Source organism: Panthera leo, chromosome B4, assembly GCF_018350215.1.
Source record: "Panthera leo isolate Ple1 chromosome B4, P.leo_Ple1_pat1.1, whole genome shotgun sequence".
NCBI classification, from domain to species: Eukaryota; Metazoa; Chordata; class Mammalia; order Carnivora; family Felidae; genus Panthera; species Panthera leo.
In genome coordinates, this window is record NC_056685.1 from 886,678 (window position 1) to 903,591 (window position 16,914).

The 16,914-nt window shown below is 44.5% G+C and overlaps 1 protein-coding gene across 1 annotated transcript; it reads right to left on the bottom strand.

Annotated features, from left to right (window-relative positions):
* Window positions 1–12,794: 12,794 nt before the first annotated feature.
* IDI1 (isopentenyl-diphosphate delta isomerase 1) lies at window positions 12,795–16,470 on the bottom strand. Its single transcript, XM_042944727.1, has 5 exons — window positions 16,150–16,470; window positions 15,629–15,801; window positions 15,149–15,241; window positions 14,373–14,503; window positions 12,795–13,625 (listed from the first exon to the last, which is right to left on the bottom strand). Exons 1-5 carry the CDS (start codon window positions 16,278–16,280, stop codon window positions 13,308–13,310), a joined length of 846 nt encoding a protein of 281 aa, XP_042800661.1. The 5' UTR covers window positions 16,281–16,470; the 3' UTR covers window positions 12,795–13,307.
* Between the last annotated feature and the right edge of the window lie 444 nt (window positions 16,471–16,914).

Sequence of the window (16,914 nt, forward strand, 5' to 3'; positions counted from 1 at the left end):
TTGTCACCACTTCCCACATAGTCTCAGGGAGCGCGCCTCCCAGGGCAGAGCACTTGGTGACTGTGCGGTGTGGGACGGGCTTCTGTCTTCTGTAATGTGATGACATTTTCTTCTTACAGCACAGGTGTGTCTAAGAGCTGCTGCATTTTGGGGATACAAAGTAAGGTTTTCGTGTTACGTGTGCTGAAAAGATTCGTTAAGATCTCATTAGGAGAAACAAACGCATGTGCTGTTGGGGAGGCCCCAGGAGCCCATCTCTTCGCAGGGGCACAGAGAATCTGCCTGTGGTAACTGTTCTGTAAGTCAAGTCTCTCTGGAGGCTCATGTCTTGCAGGGAAGAACTAGGCTGGGAAATCCGTTAATTTTGGTCCGTTTTAGCCCTTATGTCTTAATGTTCACATATCCCCCACCCCAGCCCTGTGGTAGTCACTGTGGCTGCTTGTGGGTGTCGAAGTGGGTGCTAGGAACGTTGTCCCCTACAGATTGGGGTTCTAGGTTTAGACTGTGGATTGCTGCATTTGGTGGCGGAGGTGTAGACAGGGACAGACTCCCATTCTTATAGTCCCATCCCCTGAATCTGCTTCAGGGAGTTGAAAAGGCCAGTTCTTATTTCTTTTTCTTTTGTATTTGTCCTGCTGTACTTCTTTTGTGGATCAAACATTTAAGGATTAGGACTTAGAAGATCAAATGCATGTTCAAGGGAATTTGGAACAAATGCCCAGGAACATGTACTCAGAGAAGAACTGAGACGACCTCGAGTTTTCACCTCTGGCTGGCATGGCACACCCTTACAACAATCAAAAAAATCCAGCCATTCTGGTGAAGGGAGAGTATCTGATTTCCAGAGTGACCACATGATGAGATTCAAATGTCCAGTTGTCAGCAAAATCACAAGTTATACTTTAAAAAAGCAGGAAAGTAGAATATGGCCCATCAAAGGAAAAAATGCTGTCTCTTAGGAGGATGAGATGGTGGACTTTCCAGACAAAACCTTTAAAACAACCATCATAAAGACACTCAGTTAAAGGAAACCATGCACAGAGTCCGGAAAGTGAAGTATGAACAAAATAGAAATACCAGCAAAAAAAAGAAAAAGGTGCCCCCAGTATTCTGGAGCTGGAAAGTGCAGGTAACAAAAACAAAAAGATAGATGGGATGATGTCAAATCTCTGTGCTTCAAAGGCAATAACAGTGAAAAGGTAGCCTTAGGAAATGGGAGAAAACATTTGCAAGTATTTATCTTATAAAATTAATATCCAGAACATTTAAGAGACTCCTACAACCAACTACAACTATCTGATTAAAAAATGGGCAGAAGGGGTGCCTGGGTGGCTCAGTCAGTTAAGTATCTGACTCTTAATCTTGGCTCAGGTCATGATCTCAGGTCCTGAGTTCAAGCCCTGCATTGAGCTCCATGCTGGGCATGGAGCCTACTTAAGAAAAAAAAGGTGTACCAAAAACCATAAAATACCTAGGAATAAACCTAACCAAAGAGGTGAAAAGTCTATACACTGAAAACTATAGAAAACTTATGAAAGACATTGAAGAAGACACAAAAAAATGGAAAAACATTCCATGTTCATGGATTGGAAGAACAAATATCGTTAAAATGTCCATACTACCCAAAGCAATCTACATATTCAATGCAATCTCTATCAAAATAACACCATTCTTCACAGAGGTAGAAAAAACAATTCTAACATTTGTATAGCAACAGAAAAGACCCCGAATAGCCAAAACAATCCTGAAAAAGAAAACCAAAGCTGGAAGCATCACAATTCCAGACTTTAAAAGTATTAAAAAGCTGTAATCATCAAGACAGTATGGTACTGGCACAAGAACAGACACTCAGATCAATGGAACAGAATAGAGAACCCAGAAATGGACCTACAAACATAGGGCCAACTAATCTTTGACAAAGCAGGAAAGATAATCGAATGGACAAAGACCATTTCTTCAGCAAATGGTGTTAAGAAAACTGGACAGCAATGTGCAGAAGAATGAAACTGGACCACATTCTTACACCATATACAAAAATAAAATGGATGAAAAACCTAAAGGTGAGACAGGAAGCCAATTCCTAGAGGGGAAAACAGGACCTCGGCTGCAGCAACTTCTTATTTGACATGTCTCCAGAGGCAAGGGAAACAAAAAAATGAACTACTGGGACCTCATCAAGATAAAAGGCTTCTACACAGGAAAGGAAACAATCAACAAACTAAAAGGCAACCAACAAAATGGGAGAAGATATTTGCAAATGACATATCAGATAAAGGGTTAGTATTCAAAATGTGTAAAGAACTTACCAAACTCACCCAAAAAAACAATCCAGTGAAGAAATGGGCAGAAGACATGAATAGACATTTTTCCAAAGAAGACATCCAGATGACCAAAAGACACATGAAAAGATGCTCGACATCACTCATCATCAGGGAAATACAAATCAAAACCACAAGGAGATATCACCTCATACCTGACAGAATGGCTAAAATTAACAACTCCAGCAACAACAGATGTTGGTGAGGATGTGGAGAAAGGGGAACTCTTTTGCCCTACTGGTGGGAATGCAAACTAGTGCCACCATTCTGGAGAACAGTATGATGGTTCCTCAAAAAGTTAAAAACAGAACTACCCTACAACCCAGCAATTGCACTACTAGGAATTTGTCCAAAGGATACAAAAATGGTGATTCAAAGGCACATGCACCCCAATGTTTATAGCAGAATAATCAACAATAGCCAAATTATGGAAAGAGCCTAAATGTGCATCAACTGATGAATGGATAAACACGTACGTGTGTGTGTTTGTGCGTGTGTGTGTGTACACACACAATGGAATACTACTAGGCGATCAAAAAAGAATGTAATCTTGCCATTTGCAACAACGTGGATGGAACTAGAGTGTATTATTCTAAGCAAAACAAGTCAGAGAAAGATACATGATTTCACTCGTGTGGAATTTAAGAAACAAAACAGATGAACATAGGGGAAGGGAAGGAAAAATAAAAACAGAAAGACAAACCATAAGAGACTCTTAAACACAGAGAACAAACAGGGTTGCTGGTGGGGTTCTGGGTGGGAGGATGGACTAAAGGGGTGATGGGTATTAAGGAGGGCACTTGCTGGGAGGAGCACTGGCTGTCATATGTTAGCGATGAACCACTAAATTCTATTCTTGAAATCGTTACTACACTGTATGTTAACTAACTTGGATTTAAAAAAGAAAAAAAAAAGGTGGGACCCCTGGGTGGCTCAGTCAGTTGAGCATCCAACTTTGGCTCAGGTCATGATCTCATGGTTCATGAGTTCAAGCCCTGCATCGGGCTCTCTGCTGTCACTGTGGAGCCTGCTTCAGATCCTCTGTTCTACTCTCTCTACTTCCTGGATCATGCCCTCTTTCAAAAATAAACAAACAAACAAACAAAAAAGGCAGAAAACTTGGAACAGTTATCCAAAGAAGATACACAAATAACCAACCAGGCACATGAAAAGATGCAGAAAATCAGTACTATAGAGAAATCCACGACAAGCTCACTCCCACTAGGACCGACACTCGAGAAATAGCAGGTGCTGGCAAGGTTGTCGAGGAAAGGAGCCCTTGTGCACCATTGGTGGGAATGCAGACTGGTGCAACCGCTCTGGAAAACAGTATGGAGGCTCCTCAAAAGTTAGAATCCTCATGAGCCAGCAACCTCACTTCTAGATATAAACCCAAAGGAATTTGAAGTAGGATCCCGAAGAGGTATGCAACCTCATGTCTCTTGCAGAATTACAGTAGCCGCTAGCAGAAAGCAGAAGTCTGTGGGTGGATGGATGGATGGACGGACGGATGGATGGGTGGATGGATGGACGGACGGATGGATACAGGAAATAGCAAATGCACACAGAGGAGTATTGTGCAGCCTTTAAAAGAGGAAGCCCTAACACATGTGAAGTATGGGTGGACTATGAGGACCCTGCCAAGTGAGAGGAGCCATTTGCAAAAGGACAAAATGCCTGGAGTCCACCTTGAGGTACCCAAAGTAGTCAAAATCCTAGCAAGAGGGAATTGAAGAGTGGGAACCAGGGGAGGAGGAGATATTAGTGCTTACTGGGTACAGAGTTTCAGTTTTGCAAGATGTAAAAGTTCTAGAGGTTTGTTGGACACCAATGTGAATATACTTAACTGGTATTACACCGTTAAAAATGGGTTAATATGGTATATTTAATGTTTAAGGGTTTTTTACCATTAAAAAAGCAAAAACTCCCAGCAAAGAAAAACACTGGACCAGATGTCTTCACTGGTGAATTCTACCAAATATGTAAAAGAACAATTAACACCAGTCCTTAAACTTTTCCCCCAAAATGAAGAGGAGGGTATACATCCTAACTCTTTCCATGAGGCCAGTATTGCCCTGACATCAAGGCCAGGCAAAGACACCACAAGAAAACTGGAGACCAATATTCCTCATGAATATTGACACAGAAGTCCTCAACAAAAGGCTAGCCAACCACATTGCAAGGTGACCAGCACATTGTAAGGATTATGCAGCACGATCATATGAAGTTCCTAAGAGTCAAGGACGGGTCCACCTGCAGAAGTGACTGATGTAGCCCATTAACATGGTGAAAGACGAACCACATGACCCTCTCAGTCGATGCAGGAAGAGCATCTGACAAAATTCATTACCCTTTCACGATAAAAGCACTCAAAAAAACTAAGAATAAAAGGAAACTACTTCAGCGTAATAAACACCATCTCTGGAAAACCCCAGCCAACATCATTCTCTCACAAAAGACTAAAACTTTCTCTGAGATGGGGAACAAGCAAGCACACCCTCTCTGGCCACTCCTATTCAACAGTGCTGAAGTCCTAGCCAAAGCAGGTAGGCGAGAAAAAGGCATATAAATTGGGAAGGAAAAATTAAATCATCTCTGTTCACAGACAATACAATTTTATATGTAGGGAACACTATTTTGTACAAAAAAAAAAAACAATCCTCAGCAAATTTTGCAGGATATAAAGTCAAGCTACAAAAATCAGTTATGTTTTAGGGGTGCCTGGGCGGCTCAGTCAGTTAAACATCCAACTCTTGATTTTGTCTCAGGTCATGATCTCATGGTTTGTGAGGTCGAGACCCACGTCGGGCTCTGCACTGGCAATGCGGGGCCTGCTTGGGATTCTCTGTCTCTCTCCCTCGTTCTCTGCCCCTCCTCCACTTTCTCTCTCAAAACAAAATAACAAAAATTTTTGAAAAATCAGGTTTTCTTTTAATGTTTGTTTATTTTGAGAGAGAGAGGAGGGGCAGAGAGACAGAGAATCCTAAGCAGGCTCCACACTGTCAGCACAGAGCCCGATGCAGAGCTTGATCTCACAAATCACAAGATCATGACCTCAGCTAAAATCAAGAGTCGGACACTCAGCTGACTGAACCACCCAGGCACCTGCAAGATCAGTTATGTTTCTATACACTAACAATGAACAACCCAGAAACTAAATTAAAATAATTCCATTTACAATAGGATGAAAAAAAATAAAAATTTTTTTAGGAATTAACCGAGGAGGTGAAAGATGTGTATACAGAAAAGCATAAAACATTGCTGAAAGAAATGCAAAGGCAAACTTGGAAAGACCTCTTGCGTTCCTGTGCCGGAGGACATGATGTCACCCGCAGTGGTAGGCAGATTGAGTGCAGCCCTTACCAAAATCCCAGCCATGCTTTTATAGAAATAAAAAGTCCATCCTAAAGTTCATATGGAATCTTGAGGAATAGCTGTGATAATCTTGAAAAAGAATAAAAGTGGAGGACTCATACTTGTTGAGTGCACAACTTGCCGCAAGGCTACAACAATCAAAGGGGTACGGGACTGGCCGGAGGTGGCTGTGGATGCCAGCAGGGCAGAAAAGCCTGGGCAGCCTTAAGGACGGGGTCGTGTGGCGTGCCGGGAGCTTCCTCTGTTGTAATAAGGGTTCTACAGACAACTGGAAATCTGGAGAAAGAAAACAGGAATGGAGATAGTAAATTACAGTCACTCCATCTGGAGGCAGCCCATGGAGAGGGGCAATTCACCACAGCCGCAATTTTCAAAGACCTTCTCTGGTGGGGTGGGAATTGGCCCTCTGGTCCAGGCCTTGCAGCCTCAGAGAAGCACTCTGTGGTCACCTAGGGCCCGAGCCCCTGCCTCGCGGGAGGGAGCCTGAGTCCCCCGCCCCGCCAGCTGCACACCTGCGAGTCTGGTTGTCTGGGTGACACAGTTCCTGTCCCTGGCTCCTATAAGCACCCTCCATGCTGGCTGCAGGCTGCCTACTTGGGAACTCTGCCCTCGTCTAGAAAATCTGACATTACCTTTATTTGTGCTGAACTTCTGTCCCTGTTCCAACCTCTGCCTCAGACTTCTCCCACAGTTATCAAAAAGAAATTTAATCTTATTAATTCATTTAACAACTTAACCCTAACTTAAAGCATACCCTCAAGATCCTTTCTCTGCTTGACGCTCTCAGAACTTGGGGTTTCAGCCTCTTACCCTCTGTTTTGTGTGTGTGGTAAAATACACATAAAACCCACCGTTTCCAAATGTATGTGCAGAGGCATGAAGAACATTCACGTGCTTGTGCAGCCATCAGCGCCATGCGTGAGTTCCGCGTGAGTTAAGACATTCTCACATTGGCAGGTTAAGCCAATATACATGCTGATCTTCTCAAGTCCAGGACAGTGGTGGAATTTGTTCACCTCATGGATTAGCATGGAATGAAGACCAGGAAAGGCAGGACTGGGACTTCGATATTGGCTTGCATGTAATTACCCCTAGACTCCAGCTGGGGTGCAGCTGAACTGTTTGGAAAGCTGGATCATTTCAGGTCTTGTTTTCAGGATGTGTTGGGTGAGACCAAGCAGTCCTAAATCCAGGCAAACTCTTCCACCAAGACAGGACACTTGTGAGTATCTGCCCGTTGCTGGGGACCATGAGGCTTTCTGTTCTGGCTGGCAGATCGAGGCACTCTTCAGGGTCCCTGGGGGTGCTGGGCACTGTTGCCTCCAATCTTCTGCTTGGTTTTTTTTCCCCTTACGCGTGGGGGGACCCATCCTTAGCCGTAGTCTTGAGGAGTGACTACTGACACATAGCCAGTTTCTTTCCAGTGGCCCAAGTTATGACGTGGAATGGGTGAACGTGTTATAATTTGCACTTCGCTATGATGGAAAACTTACCAGCACATTTCTGATTTCCATTGTTCCACGGGCTTTTGGCAATCCCTGGAAAGCATCATCTGTGCCCAAAAAACAGGCTTCAGGAATCATTACCACTGTTTGGGTCTCCTTTTTTGTTTTGTTCTCTTTAATTTTAAGCTTGCCTTATTCCAAAAAGGATTTTAGAAAATATGTGGAAATTACAGAATCAAAGATTCCAGTGATCCCCCAGTACAAGTGCCTCCAGAAGGCATTTGTCTAAAGGAGAAGGTTTGGACACCATTAAAGCAGGGACAGGAAAGGCATGAAATACCACCCTTAAATCCAGGGTCACAGGGACCCACAGAAGCACCGTGTTCTCTTTGAAACCTGGCGCGGGAGCTGAGTAGCTCCTGGAGCCCCTCCGTATATGGCGGCTTCAGTGTGGGTGTGCAGGCATGCCTGCACCTGCTTGTACTCTCTGAGTGAGGACTTTTCCAAATACTAAAGTAACTGGCTGGTTAAGAAAACCACACGCAGCCTTCCCTTAATCCACCAAGGAGGGTGGTGAAATGTATACTTGCCTCACAGCTCAGTGTAAAATTAAGAATAGAAATGATAGGGGTGCCTGTGTGGCTCCATCAATTAAGCATCTGACTCTTGGTTTGGGCTCAGGTCGTGATCTCACGGTTTGTGGGATTGAGCCCCACATCAGGCTCTGTGCTGCTGGTGTTAAGCCTGCTTGGGATTTTCTCTCTCTTTCTCTGCCCCTCCCCACCTCTCAAAATAAATATACTTAAAACAAAAATAGAAATCACAGGCTTGGATTTTAATGCTGGATGACATATATTTAATACTCCATTATAGCTGATAATGCCATTAAACCCCAGGACCTATGTGCAATATTACAGAATGTCAGAGAAGAAGAGAATCTCAGAGTGCATTTTTAAAAAGAACACACTGTTCCGGGGCCCCTGGGGGCTCAGTTAAGTGTCCGACTCTTGATTTCAACTCAGGTCATGATCTCATGGTTGTGAGATTGAGCCCCATGTTGGGCTCTGCTGACAGTATGTATGTGTGTGTGTGTGTGTGTAAATACACATGAAATGGAATATTACTCAGATAGTAAAAAAGAATACAATTTGCAACAACCTGAACAGAACTTGAGGACATTGGGCTAAGTTTAAAAAAAGCCACACAGAGAAAGACAAATACTGTGTGATCTCGCTTATCTGTGGACTCTAAATAAACACCATGCTCATAGATACCAAGAACAGATCGGTGGTTGCCAGAGGCAGAGGGTGTGGTGTGGGTGACATCCTGGGGATGCCATGGACAGCATGGTGACCATAGCTAGTAATGCTGTATTGTATATTTGAAAGTTGCTAAGAGAGTAACTCTTAGAAGTTGTCATATATTTGACAGACTTGATTTTAAAAGCACTCTTATTTTGTGCTTTTAATTTGTCCTTGTATATATTTATCGCTGTCCTGCTTGCCTTCTTTTGAAATATTTTGTATCTTACATTAGTCCCTCTACTGATTAGAAAGTAATACAAAGTGTACTTGTTACTGTAGAAATTAGGATAGAGAGAGAGAGAGAGGAGAGGATATATATATATATATATATATATATATATATATATATCTCCTTACAGAACTCTAATGTTAATAAAGTTAGCCTCCACATTAGATTCCACATTTCTCCATCTGAATTTATATGTAGTTGAACTCTATCCAGATCAGGAGGCCTTTAAGGCAAATTATTTCCCAGATTAAATAAAATCACCCCTAGTTTAACAATTTAAAAAGAAACGCGGCCCATATACATTAATATGGCCTCTTTTTTAAAGACAACCAGATCAGGGTTTTTTTTGTTTTCTTAAAAATGTTTATTTTGAGAGACACAGCATGAGCAGGGGAAGGGCAGACAGGGAGACACAGAATCTGAAGCAGGCTCAAGGCGCTGAGCTGTCAGCACAGAGCTTGATGCGGAGCTTGAATCCACAAACCATGAGATCATAACCCGAGCCAAAGTCGGTCGCTTAACTGACAGAACCACCCAGGTGCCCCTGGCCTCTCAATTTAAAAACAAACCAAAGGTGCCCCTGGGTGGCTCCATTGGTTAAGTGTCTCACTCTTGGTTTCGGCTCAGGTCGTGATCTCGAGGTTTGTGAGTCAGTGCGTGGGTCTGCACTGACCGCATAGAGCCTGCTTGGGATTCTCTCTCTCCCTCTCTCTCTGCCCCGCCCCCATGCACGCATGCCTTCTCTCTCTCTCTCAAAATAAATAAACCTAGGGGTGCCTGGGTGGCTCAGTTAACTAGTTAAGCATCCGACTCTTGGTTTCGGCCTGGGTCACGATCTCATGATTCGTGGGTTTGAGCCCCGCGTCGGGCTCTATGCTGACGCAGAGTCTGCTTTGGATTCTGTCTCCTCTCTCTGCCCCTCTGTGATCTTATCTATGATAAATTGTGTTTCAGCACACATGCGTGTGGCAAACTTCACAGTTGACAAATCTGTCAAGGGTATATGGGGACTTGTTATATTGTCCTTGCAATTTTTCAGTAGGTTTGAATTTTGAAAATAGTTGGAAGAAATAATAAGCCCCTGCCGTCACAGAACTCACATCCCTGGTGGACAAGTAAATTACATGCTGTATATTACAGGGTGGTAAGTGATAGAAAAAGAAACCAGGAAAGGAGGGTAATGGTCAGATTAGGCATCACTGAGGTGGCCAATATTGAGTGGTTTTGAGCAATCGTGAGTCATGGATATGTCTGGAAACAAATTTTCCCCAGGAAGAAGTTTAAAGATGTTAAGTGGGAGCAGGAGCAGTGAGAGGGCCTCAGGGCCTGCGCAGAGCTGGCTGCAAGGGGAGTCATGAGAACAGTGGTGCCAGGCATGTCATGGGTCGGGGGCGGGGGGGGTGGTGGCAACCACTGACGGGTTTCCTCTGCTGAATGCTGAGCAGGTGTCAAAGGGCACACTCCCTGGCTGCTGTGTTGGGAACAGGTATCAGGAGGCAAGAGCAGAACCAGGCCAGTCAGGACGCAGTCCAGGACTGTCTTACTTAAAATCTTTAAAATAAATACATAGAATTGTCACAGAGACAGCGGGCCATCTCAGTATGAAATAGAATTCCATAGAGATTTAAATTAGGGAGTCTAAAGCATGTAGATTAAAGGTAAGTATGCGAAACATAGTTCTTTGTGTATTTAAATGCGCACAAATCCAGTCTCAAGTTCACTCGGTGAAAGTGTGGAGAGAAGTCCAGGAAGGATCCAGCTGAGGAGTGGGGAAGAGGTGCTCTGAAATACTACAAACAACCCATGGGTCCCCCATTCCCTGGGAAGGTCCCCCAGATTGGAATGAAACTGTCCAGCAAGTGTGCTCTTGAGAGCAAATGGGAGGACATTTTCCCCCTGAGAATTATGTGAGGTGCAGCCCAGGGACTTGCTGACAGGCCTCTGAGCTCCCAAAGCCACTTGACTTGTCATCTGTGCCTGTCCACTCTGTGGGGACCAAGCAGGAGAATAACACGTGCTCCCACCCTAGTGTCTCGTTTTCTGCTCTTGTTCTCTGGCCAATATAGATTTGAGGGCAGAACAATCAATTTTATAGAAGACTACTTCTGACCCTTAAAGGGGCTGTCGGTTATATATTTTGGAGACTGTGAACTTTAAAAGTTTAAGATAAAAATTTAAAAATGTCTCAGGGCAGCTGGCTCAGTCGGTTGAACATGTGACTTCGGGTCAGGTCATGATCTTGCGGTCCATGGGGTTGAGCCCTGTGTTGGGCTGTGCTGACAGTGCGGAGCCTGCTTGGGATTCTTTCTCCCTCTCTCTCTGCCCCTTCCCTGCTCATGTTTTCTCGCTCTCAAAATAGATAAATGAAAACTTCTTACAAATGTTTTTTTAAATTTAAGTTTCACTGGCTTTAAAAAGCTGAGAGTTGTAAGGAGTCCCTCAGGTCAAAGAACATTCATACTTCCGTGTTTCAGAGAACAGCAGCAATGTCTACCACTTGCTGAGCATTTACAGAATGGTTCAGATCTACTGTCCAATACAGCCATCATGAGCCACTGTAGCTACTGAGTTACTTACCCACGGCTGGCAGCCTAAAACTTGCCAGAGAACTAAAGAACTAGAAATCATAAATGCATTTTGAAGCTATATGACATTTATCATATTTAAGCTACCATAAGTGGGTTAATCTATTACGGCATTAAAATTTTAACCAACCAGACAAGAATATCAAAACGTAATTCTTTTTGTTTTTCAATAAAATTAATACTTGCCACATGGTCTTGCCTGAAGTTTCAAGTTAACTGTTCAGGGTTAACATGAAATGGATTTTTCTACTGAATTTATAAAATATTTCGCTTTGTGGGGCACCTGGGTAGCTCAGTTGGTTGTGTCTGACTTCGGCTCAGGTCATGATCTCACGGTTCGTGGGTTCAAACCCCATGTTGGGCTCTGTGCTGACAACTTGGAGCCTGGAGCCTGCTTCAGATTCTGTGTCTCCCTCTCTGTTTCTCCCCAACTTGCTCGCTCGCTCTCTCTCAAAAATAAATATTAAAATATATATATTTAACTTTGTTTAATAATTTTTCATCTTTTTCATTATTTATTATTACACAGCATTTGATAATACAGCCGTCTTAAGATACCAAATCTGAGAAATCTATGGCAAGAGTTTTAGAAAGTGCATTAAAGTACAATTTAATATTAATTTATACATATTCTATAACCCAAATCTATTTAACGTGGACATTAGTCTATGAATTTTTTTCCCCCTACAATATGGCCTGACTCTGGAACAGTGGCTTTCAACTGGGGGAAACTGTCCTCCAGGAGACACTGGCATCTGGTGTCATTGTGACTGTCACGGGCAGGGGTGTTAATAGCTTTTAGTGGGTAGAACCCAGGGATGCTGCTAAACATCCTCTGACACACAGGATGAACCCTCACAACAAAGAATTATCCAACCCAAATGTCAAGTGTCAAAGTTAAGATATCCCATAGAGTACAGGATGTCTTAGAGTATAGGATGTCTGATCTGACCCAATTTCTCCTTTACAGAGAGCCTGTCCACTCCAATTCTACAAACTCCACTTCCAATGTGGGCCTTGAACTTATGACTCTGAGATCAAGAGTTGTATGCTTGACTAATTGCAGGGGTACCTGCAACCCTGTCCACTGTAATTCTGAAAGCACACTTTAAAAAAATTTTTATTAATATAATTTGTCAAATTGGCTTACATACAGCACCCAATGCTCATCCCAACAAGTGCCCTCCTCACTGCCCATCACCCATTCGAAACCCCCCACCCCCTGCATCCACCCTTAGTTTGTTCTCTGTATTTAAGAGTCTCTTGTGGTTTGCCCCTTCCCTCCCCCTTCCCTTCCCCTATGGTCTTCTGTTAAGTTTCTCAAGTTCTACGTATGAGTGAAAACATTTATCTGTCCTTCTCTGACTTATTTCACTCAGCATAATACCTTCTAGTTCCATCCATGTTGCTGCAAATGGCAGGATTTCATCTGAAAGCATAGTTGTAACCAATATCATTACCAAAAGCAATGTTCAACTTTAAGTATCAAAATCCTTTCAGAATGATTAATCCCTAAAATCAACTTAGAGTGACAAAAATCAGAACATAAAGCATTTTATTTCCCTTGAACCTGCTCTACTAGTTAAATCTGCTCACACAGAATATTAATTTGGACTGTTTTGAAGTAGCTAAGCAAAGAGCTCCCACTGTACATCTTTCCAGACTATGGTAAAAATTTAATGATTTATAATGCATTTGGCAAAGAGCAAAGTGCTCTCAAGTGTGCTGACAATGGTTATCACAACATATGAAAACTGAAGAGCTTCATTTATTTGTTCGAGTATGTTAGCACTGTGATTAGACAAGTTAATTTGCCCTTTTTTTACGACAGCCTCTCATAAATGTCTTTTACAAATAGCAATGCACACATATGGGGGATGTAATATAAAATCTAAAAGTTGGTTGTATTTTTCCACACAAATACTGATTGTAAAGTATCAATGTTCCAAGTGAGAGTTCTTACAGGGAACCAAATTTTAAAAAATCATATTAAGTTTACAAAGTAGAGAAATTTTTCAGTCTTTTACTAATCCTTCATCTCCACCTGAAATTCACATTCGGTGTATTTTGTCATGGTCAACAAACTGACTCAAATGATTTAAGTTATCCCACCACTTAAAGAGGAAAGCCTCCGCAACAATTTGAAACCATGGAGTTATCTTAATTTCACCACTGGCTGCTTTTTTCAGAAGTTCTTTTAGCTCTTCCTTTGTCACATAACAATAGCTCTTAATCTCATTGGGATCTGGATTCAAAGTTACATTCTTCTTCACAAACAAAATGTAATCAATTTCATGTTCCCCCCAGATACCATCTGATTGAGCCTTGTAGTGAATTCGTGTTAGATAATTAATTTCTTCTGGAGGAACCTAGGATGAAAATAAAATAACAGTTGATTTTATTGAAATAATTATATTAAAAAAAAAAGGCACAGTCACTCAAACCAGATGTGTGACATTCTCCTTCACACCTTAATACTTCTTGGGGAAAAAAGTACCATTTTAACTGGATGAGATATAGTTTATTTACTCAGGTCTTATTTAAAGGTGACAATTCCAGGAAAGAAAAAGATGATTTCAATTTACAGAATCAGATTTGTAGTTCATATTCCTGAGTATTTCCATAAGAAACCAATCATCTTTGAACTCATCTGTTATAAAAGTGGCCAACTTTTTTTTTTTTTTTTAACTTTATTTATTCTGAAAGAAGAGAGTGCATGCAAGTAGGGGAGGAGCAGAGAGAGAATCCCAAGCGGGCTTTGAGCTGTCAGCATGGAACCTGATTCGGGACTCAAACTGACCAACTGCAAGATCATGTACTGAGACCAAATCAAGAGCCAGATACTTAACCCACTGAGCCACCCAGGTGCCTCCATTAATAAACTTTACTGGTTAACAGATGAATCTACTTCAGCACTGAGCTAAATTCTGACAAGGAATATGAGGAAATCAAAATTTAAATAATTTGTAATGAAGGTGCTTTCTAGGGCCAGTAACTCACAAGTTCACAAAGCAGAGAACTACCTTAAATTTAAAACTTTATTAAAAATGTTTTAACGTATTTCAATTTTCTAAACAAGATTTCAGCTTGTATGGTAGTGCAGTAAAATTGGTTACCTCTTCCGTGGGGATCCCGAATTCAGCCTTTAAACGCCTCTGTGCTGCTCGCCTTACTCCAATTGCATCATTTTCTTCGAGCTCTCCTGGATTACTTAATGGATGACTACAACAAGTATTGGTAAAATAACCTGGAACATATTAACATAGATGTAGGTTAACTTTCTTCCAAGTAAATCTAAAAGATCAAGAAAATTTATAAGAGTTTTAAAAACAACAGAAAATCAAGTGGCTGAGATTTTCTAAATAAGTTACCATGAGCTATCAGCAATCATTTTGTGAAACAGACATGTTTAGGTAAGTTCTTTATTAATGTCTTCTTAACCAGAAAGATCAAAGTGTATAAATACAAACTTAAAATACATATAATAAAAATATATACTAAGGGGTGCCTGGGTTGCTCAGTTAAGCATCCAACTCTTGATTTCAGCTCAGGTAATGACCTGACCATTTGTGAGATGGAGTCCACGCTGACAGCTTGGAGCCCGCTTGGGATTCTCTCTCTCCATCTCTCTCTGCCCCTCCCCCACATGCACATTCTCTCTCAAACTTTAAAAAATATATATTAAAAGATGTATATGAATATACATACATATATATATAACAATTTTTATCTTTATTTTTATTAGGTTGCAGTCAATACATAAGCTTCTTTTATGCAAAATATGAAGTTAAGTCTTTCACAGGGTTTCCCTTTGACCCAGGTTCCCGAGAATTATGAGTGACAGAGTCAAGTGACAGTTCCCAAGAAAATACTTTATTAAAAGCACAGGCACCTGGAAAGGTGATTTTAGCATCTGATCTTTGCTGTAGCAGAAGCTTATTTTCAGTGTTGAACAAGAAGACACTAAAAGCTCGATGCAATAATCCTGAAAGCCAAAGAGAAGCAATTACTTTAGTTTGAAAATAGCAGTCATTCGCCCCATTCCCAGCTTGGGATCCGGAATACTAGTAACTTGCTCCACTTTTGCTTTTTTCCATAGTCTCCTGCTATTTAGTGAGTTTGCACGACTATGACATCCCAGCCACCACGGGAAGGAGAAGGCGAGCAGGTGGCCAGATCTGGCCACGCTCCTGGTCGGGGACACTGAGCTCCGCGGCCCGGGGCTGTGTGACAGCGGGGGGCGGGGGGGGAGACAGGTGCTCCCCTGCGGCCAGACCACAGGTGGCGCGCGACAGGGTTAGAAGCCACACGTCCGGACCCGGAGAGCCGCCTGGGCCAGCCTGACCGAGGGGAGGGCGCTGGGACACAGCACCTTTCTCTATGTTCTCATTCAGGTGACAGTTCTTCTTGGTGTCGGCCCCAATCTTATTGTCATTCTCATCGATGAGGATGCACATCTCCGCCAGCAGCTGCACCTGCTGCTCGTCCAGGCCGTCGGTGTCTATCTCGGGCATGGTGGCGGTCCGTCGGACCTGGCCCGCGACCCTGGCGCAAACACAGGTCACCGACCCCTGCCGTCAGTCCACGTCCCCGGAGCGGCGCGCGGCGGGCCTTCCCCCTCCAAGGGGGCTCGCGGTCGTCCTCCCCTCCGCACTCCCGGGGCTCCCCTCCCCTCCCCCCGGGGGCTCCCGGCCCTCCTCCCCCTCTCCGGGCCCCACTGGTCAGCCTTCCGCAGCCCCTGCTGGACGGGCGGCTCCCGGGCCTTCCCTCGACTTCTACTCGCCACGGAAAGTCCCCAGGGAGAGCGGGAGCGGCTTCGCGCGGAGAACGCAGCGCGACGGGGCGGCGCGGTCCCCCTCGGCCCCCGGACCCCAAAGACCTCCGTCTGCCTACCTCCGACACCGGCTGCCGGGGAAAGCTCGCTCCGCCGGGCTCCCCTCCCGCAGGCTCCGCCGCCAGACCCGGGACCCGCCCCTCGGCGCCGGGCGCCCAACCATCAGCGCTCGCGCCAGGGCACGCCACATGCTCGCCAGCCAATCGCGCGCCGGCTGCGCCAGACGTCAGGGTCGCGCGATGGCGCGCGGAGGGCCTCTGGCCGGGTGGCCTGGTTCCAATGCTGCCGGCGCTCTCCGACGGCCGCTCTGAGGAGCCCGCTGTGCTGCGGGGCAGTTTTAACGGCGGTGCCCCGAAGATGGACGGCGGGGCGAGTGGCCCCGACCGCATCAGCCAGTCGGCGCGCCCCGGGCGCTGCGTCAGGGGCCCCCAGAAGTCAGAGGCCCGCGCACGTTCGCCCTCTGAGACGTCGTGACGTCTGTGCGCCTACTTCTGCGCAGTCACCTGACCTCCGGGGCCGAGACTTCGGGCGGCCTCCGCGGGTGAGGCGTCCTGCCTCCCGAGGACCGGCCAGAGCAAGGGTGGAAGGATTCCGCGGGAATGCGGCCCGACGCGACGTCCCTGTTGGTGTTTTGGTCCGGCAGGCTGCGCGGCACGCCCACCCCCGACGTCCCCACACCCCCGAAATCACACCCAGACACCCCCCCCCCCACGTCACACCCCCTTGCTCCCCTGTCACAACCCACACCCCCAACACCCCCGCACATCACACCCAGCCTACGCCCACACCCCCCCTGCCCTCACCCCCACACATTCCCCCCCACA

Excerpts from the sequence above, each read along its gene's own strand:
- IDI1 (XM_042944727.1), bottom strand. The coding sequence starts at position 16,280 with ATGTGGCGTGCCCTGGCGCGAGCGCTGATGGTTGGGCGCCCGGCGCCG. Across the intron at positions 15,242-15,628 it reads GAATGAGAACATAGAGAAAG|GATTATTGCATCGAGCTTTT; the intron begins GTGCTGTGTCCC and ends TTTGGCTTTCAG. Across the intron at positions 13,626-14,372 it reads TCGGGATCCCCACGGAAGAG|GTTCCTCCAGAAGAAATTAA; the intron begins GTAACCAATTTT and ends TTTTCATCCTAG.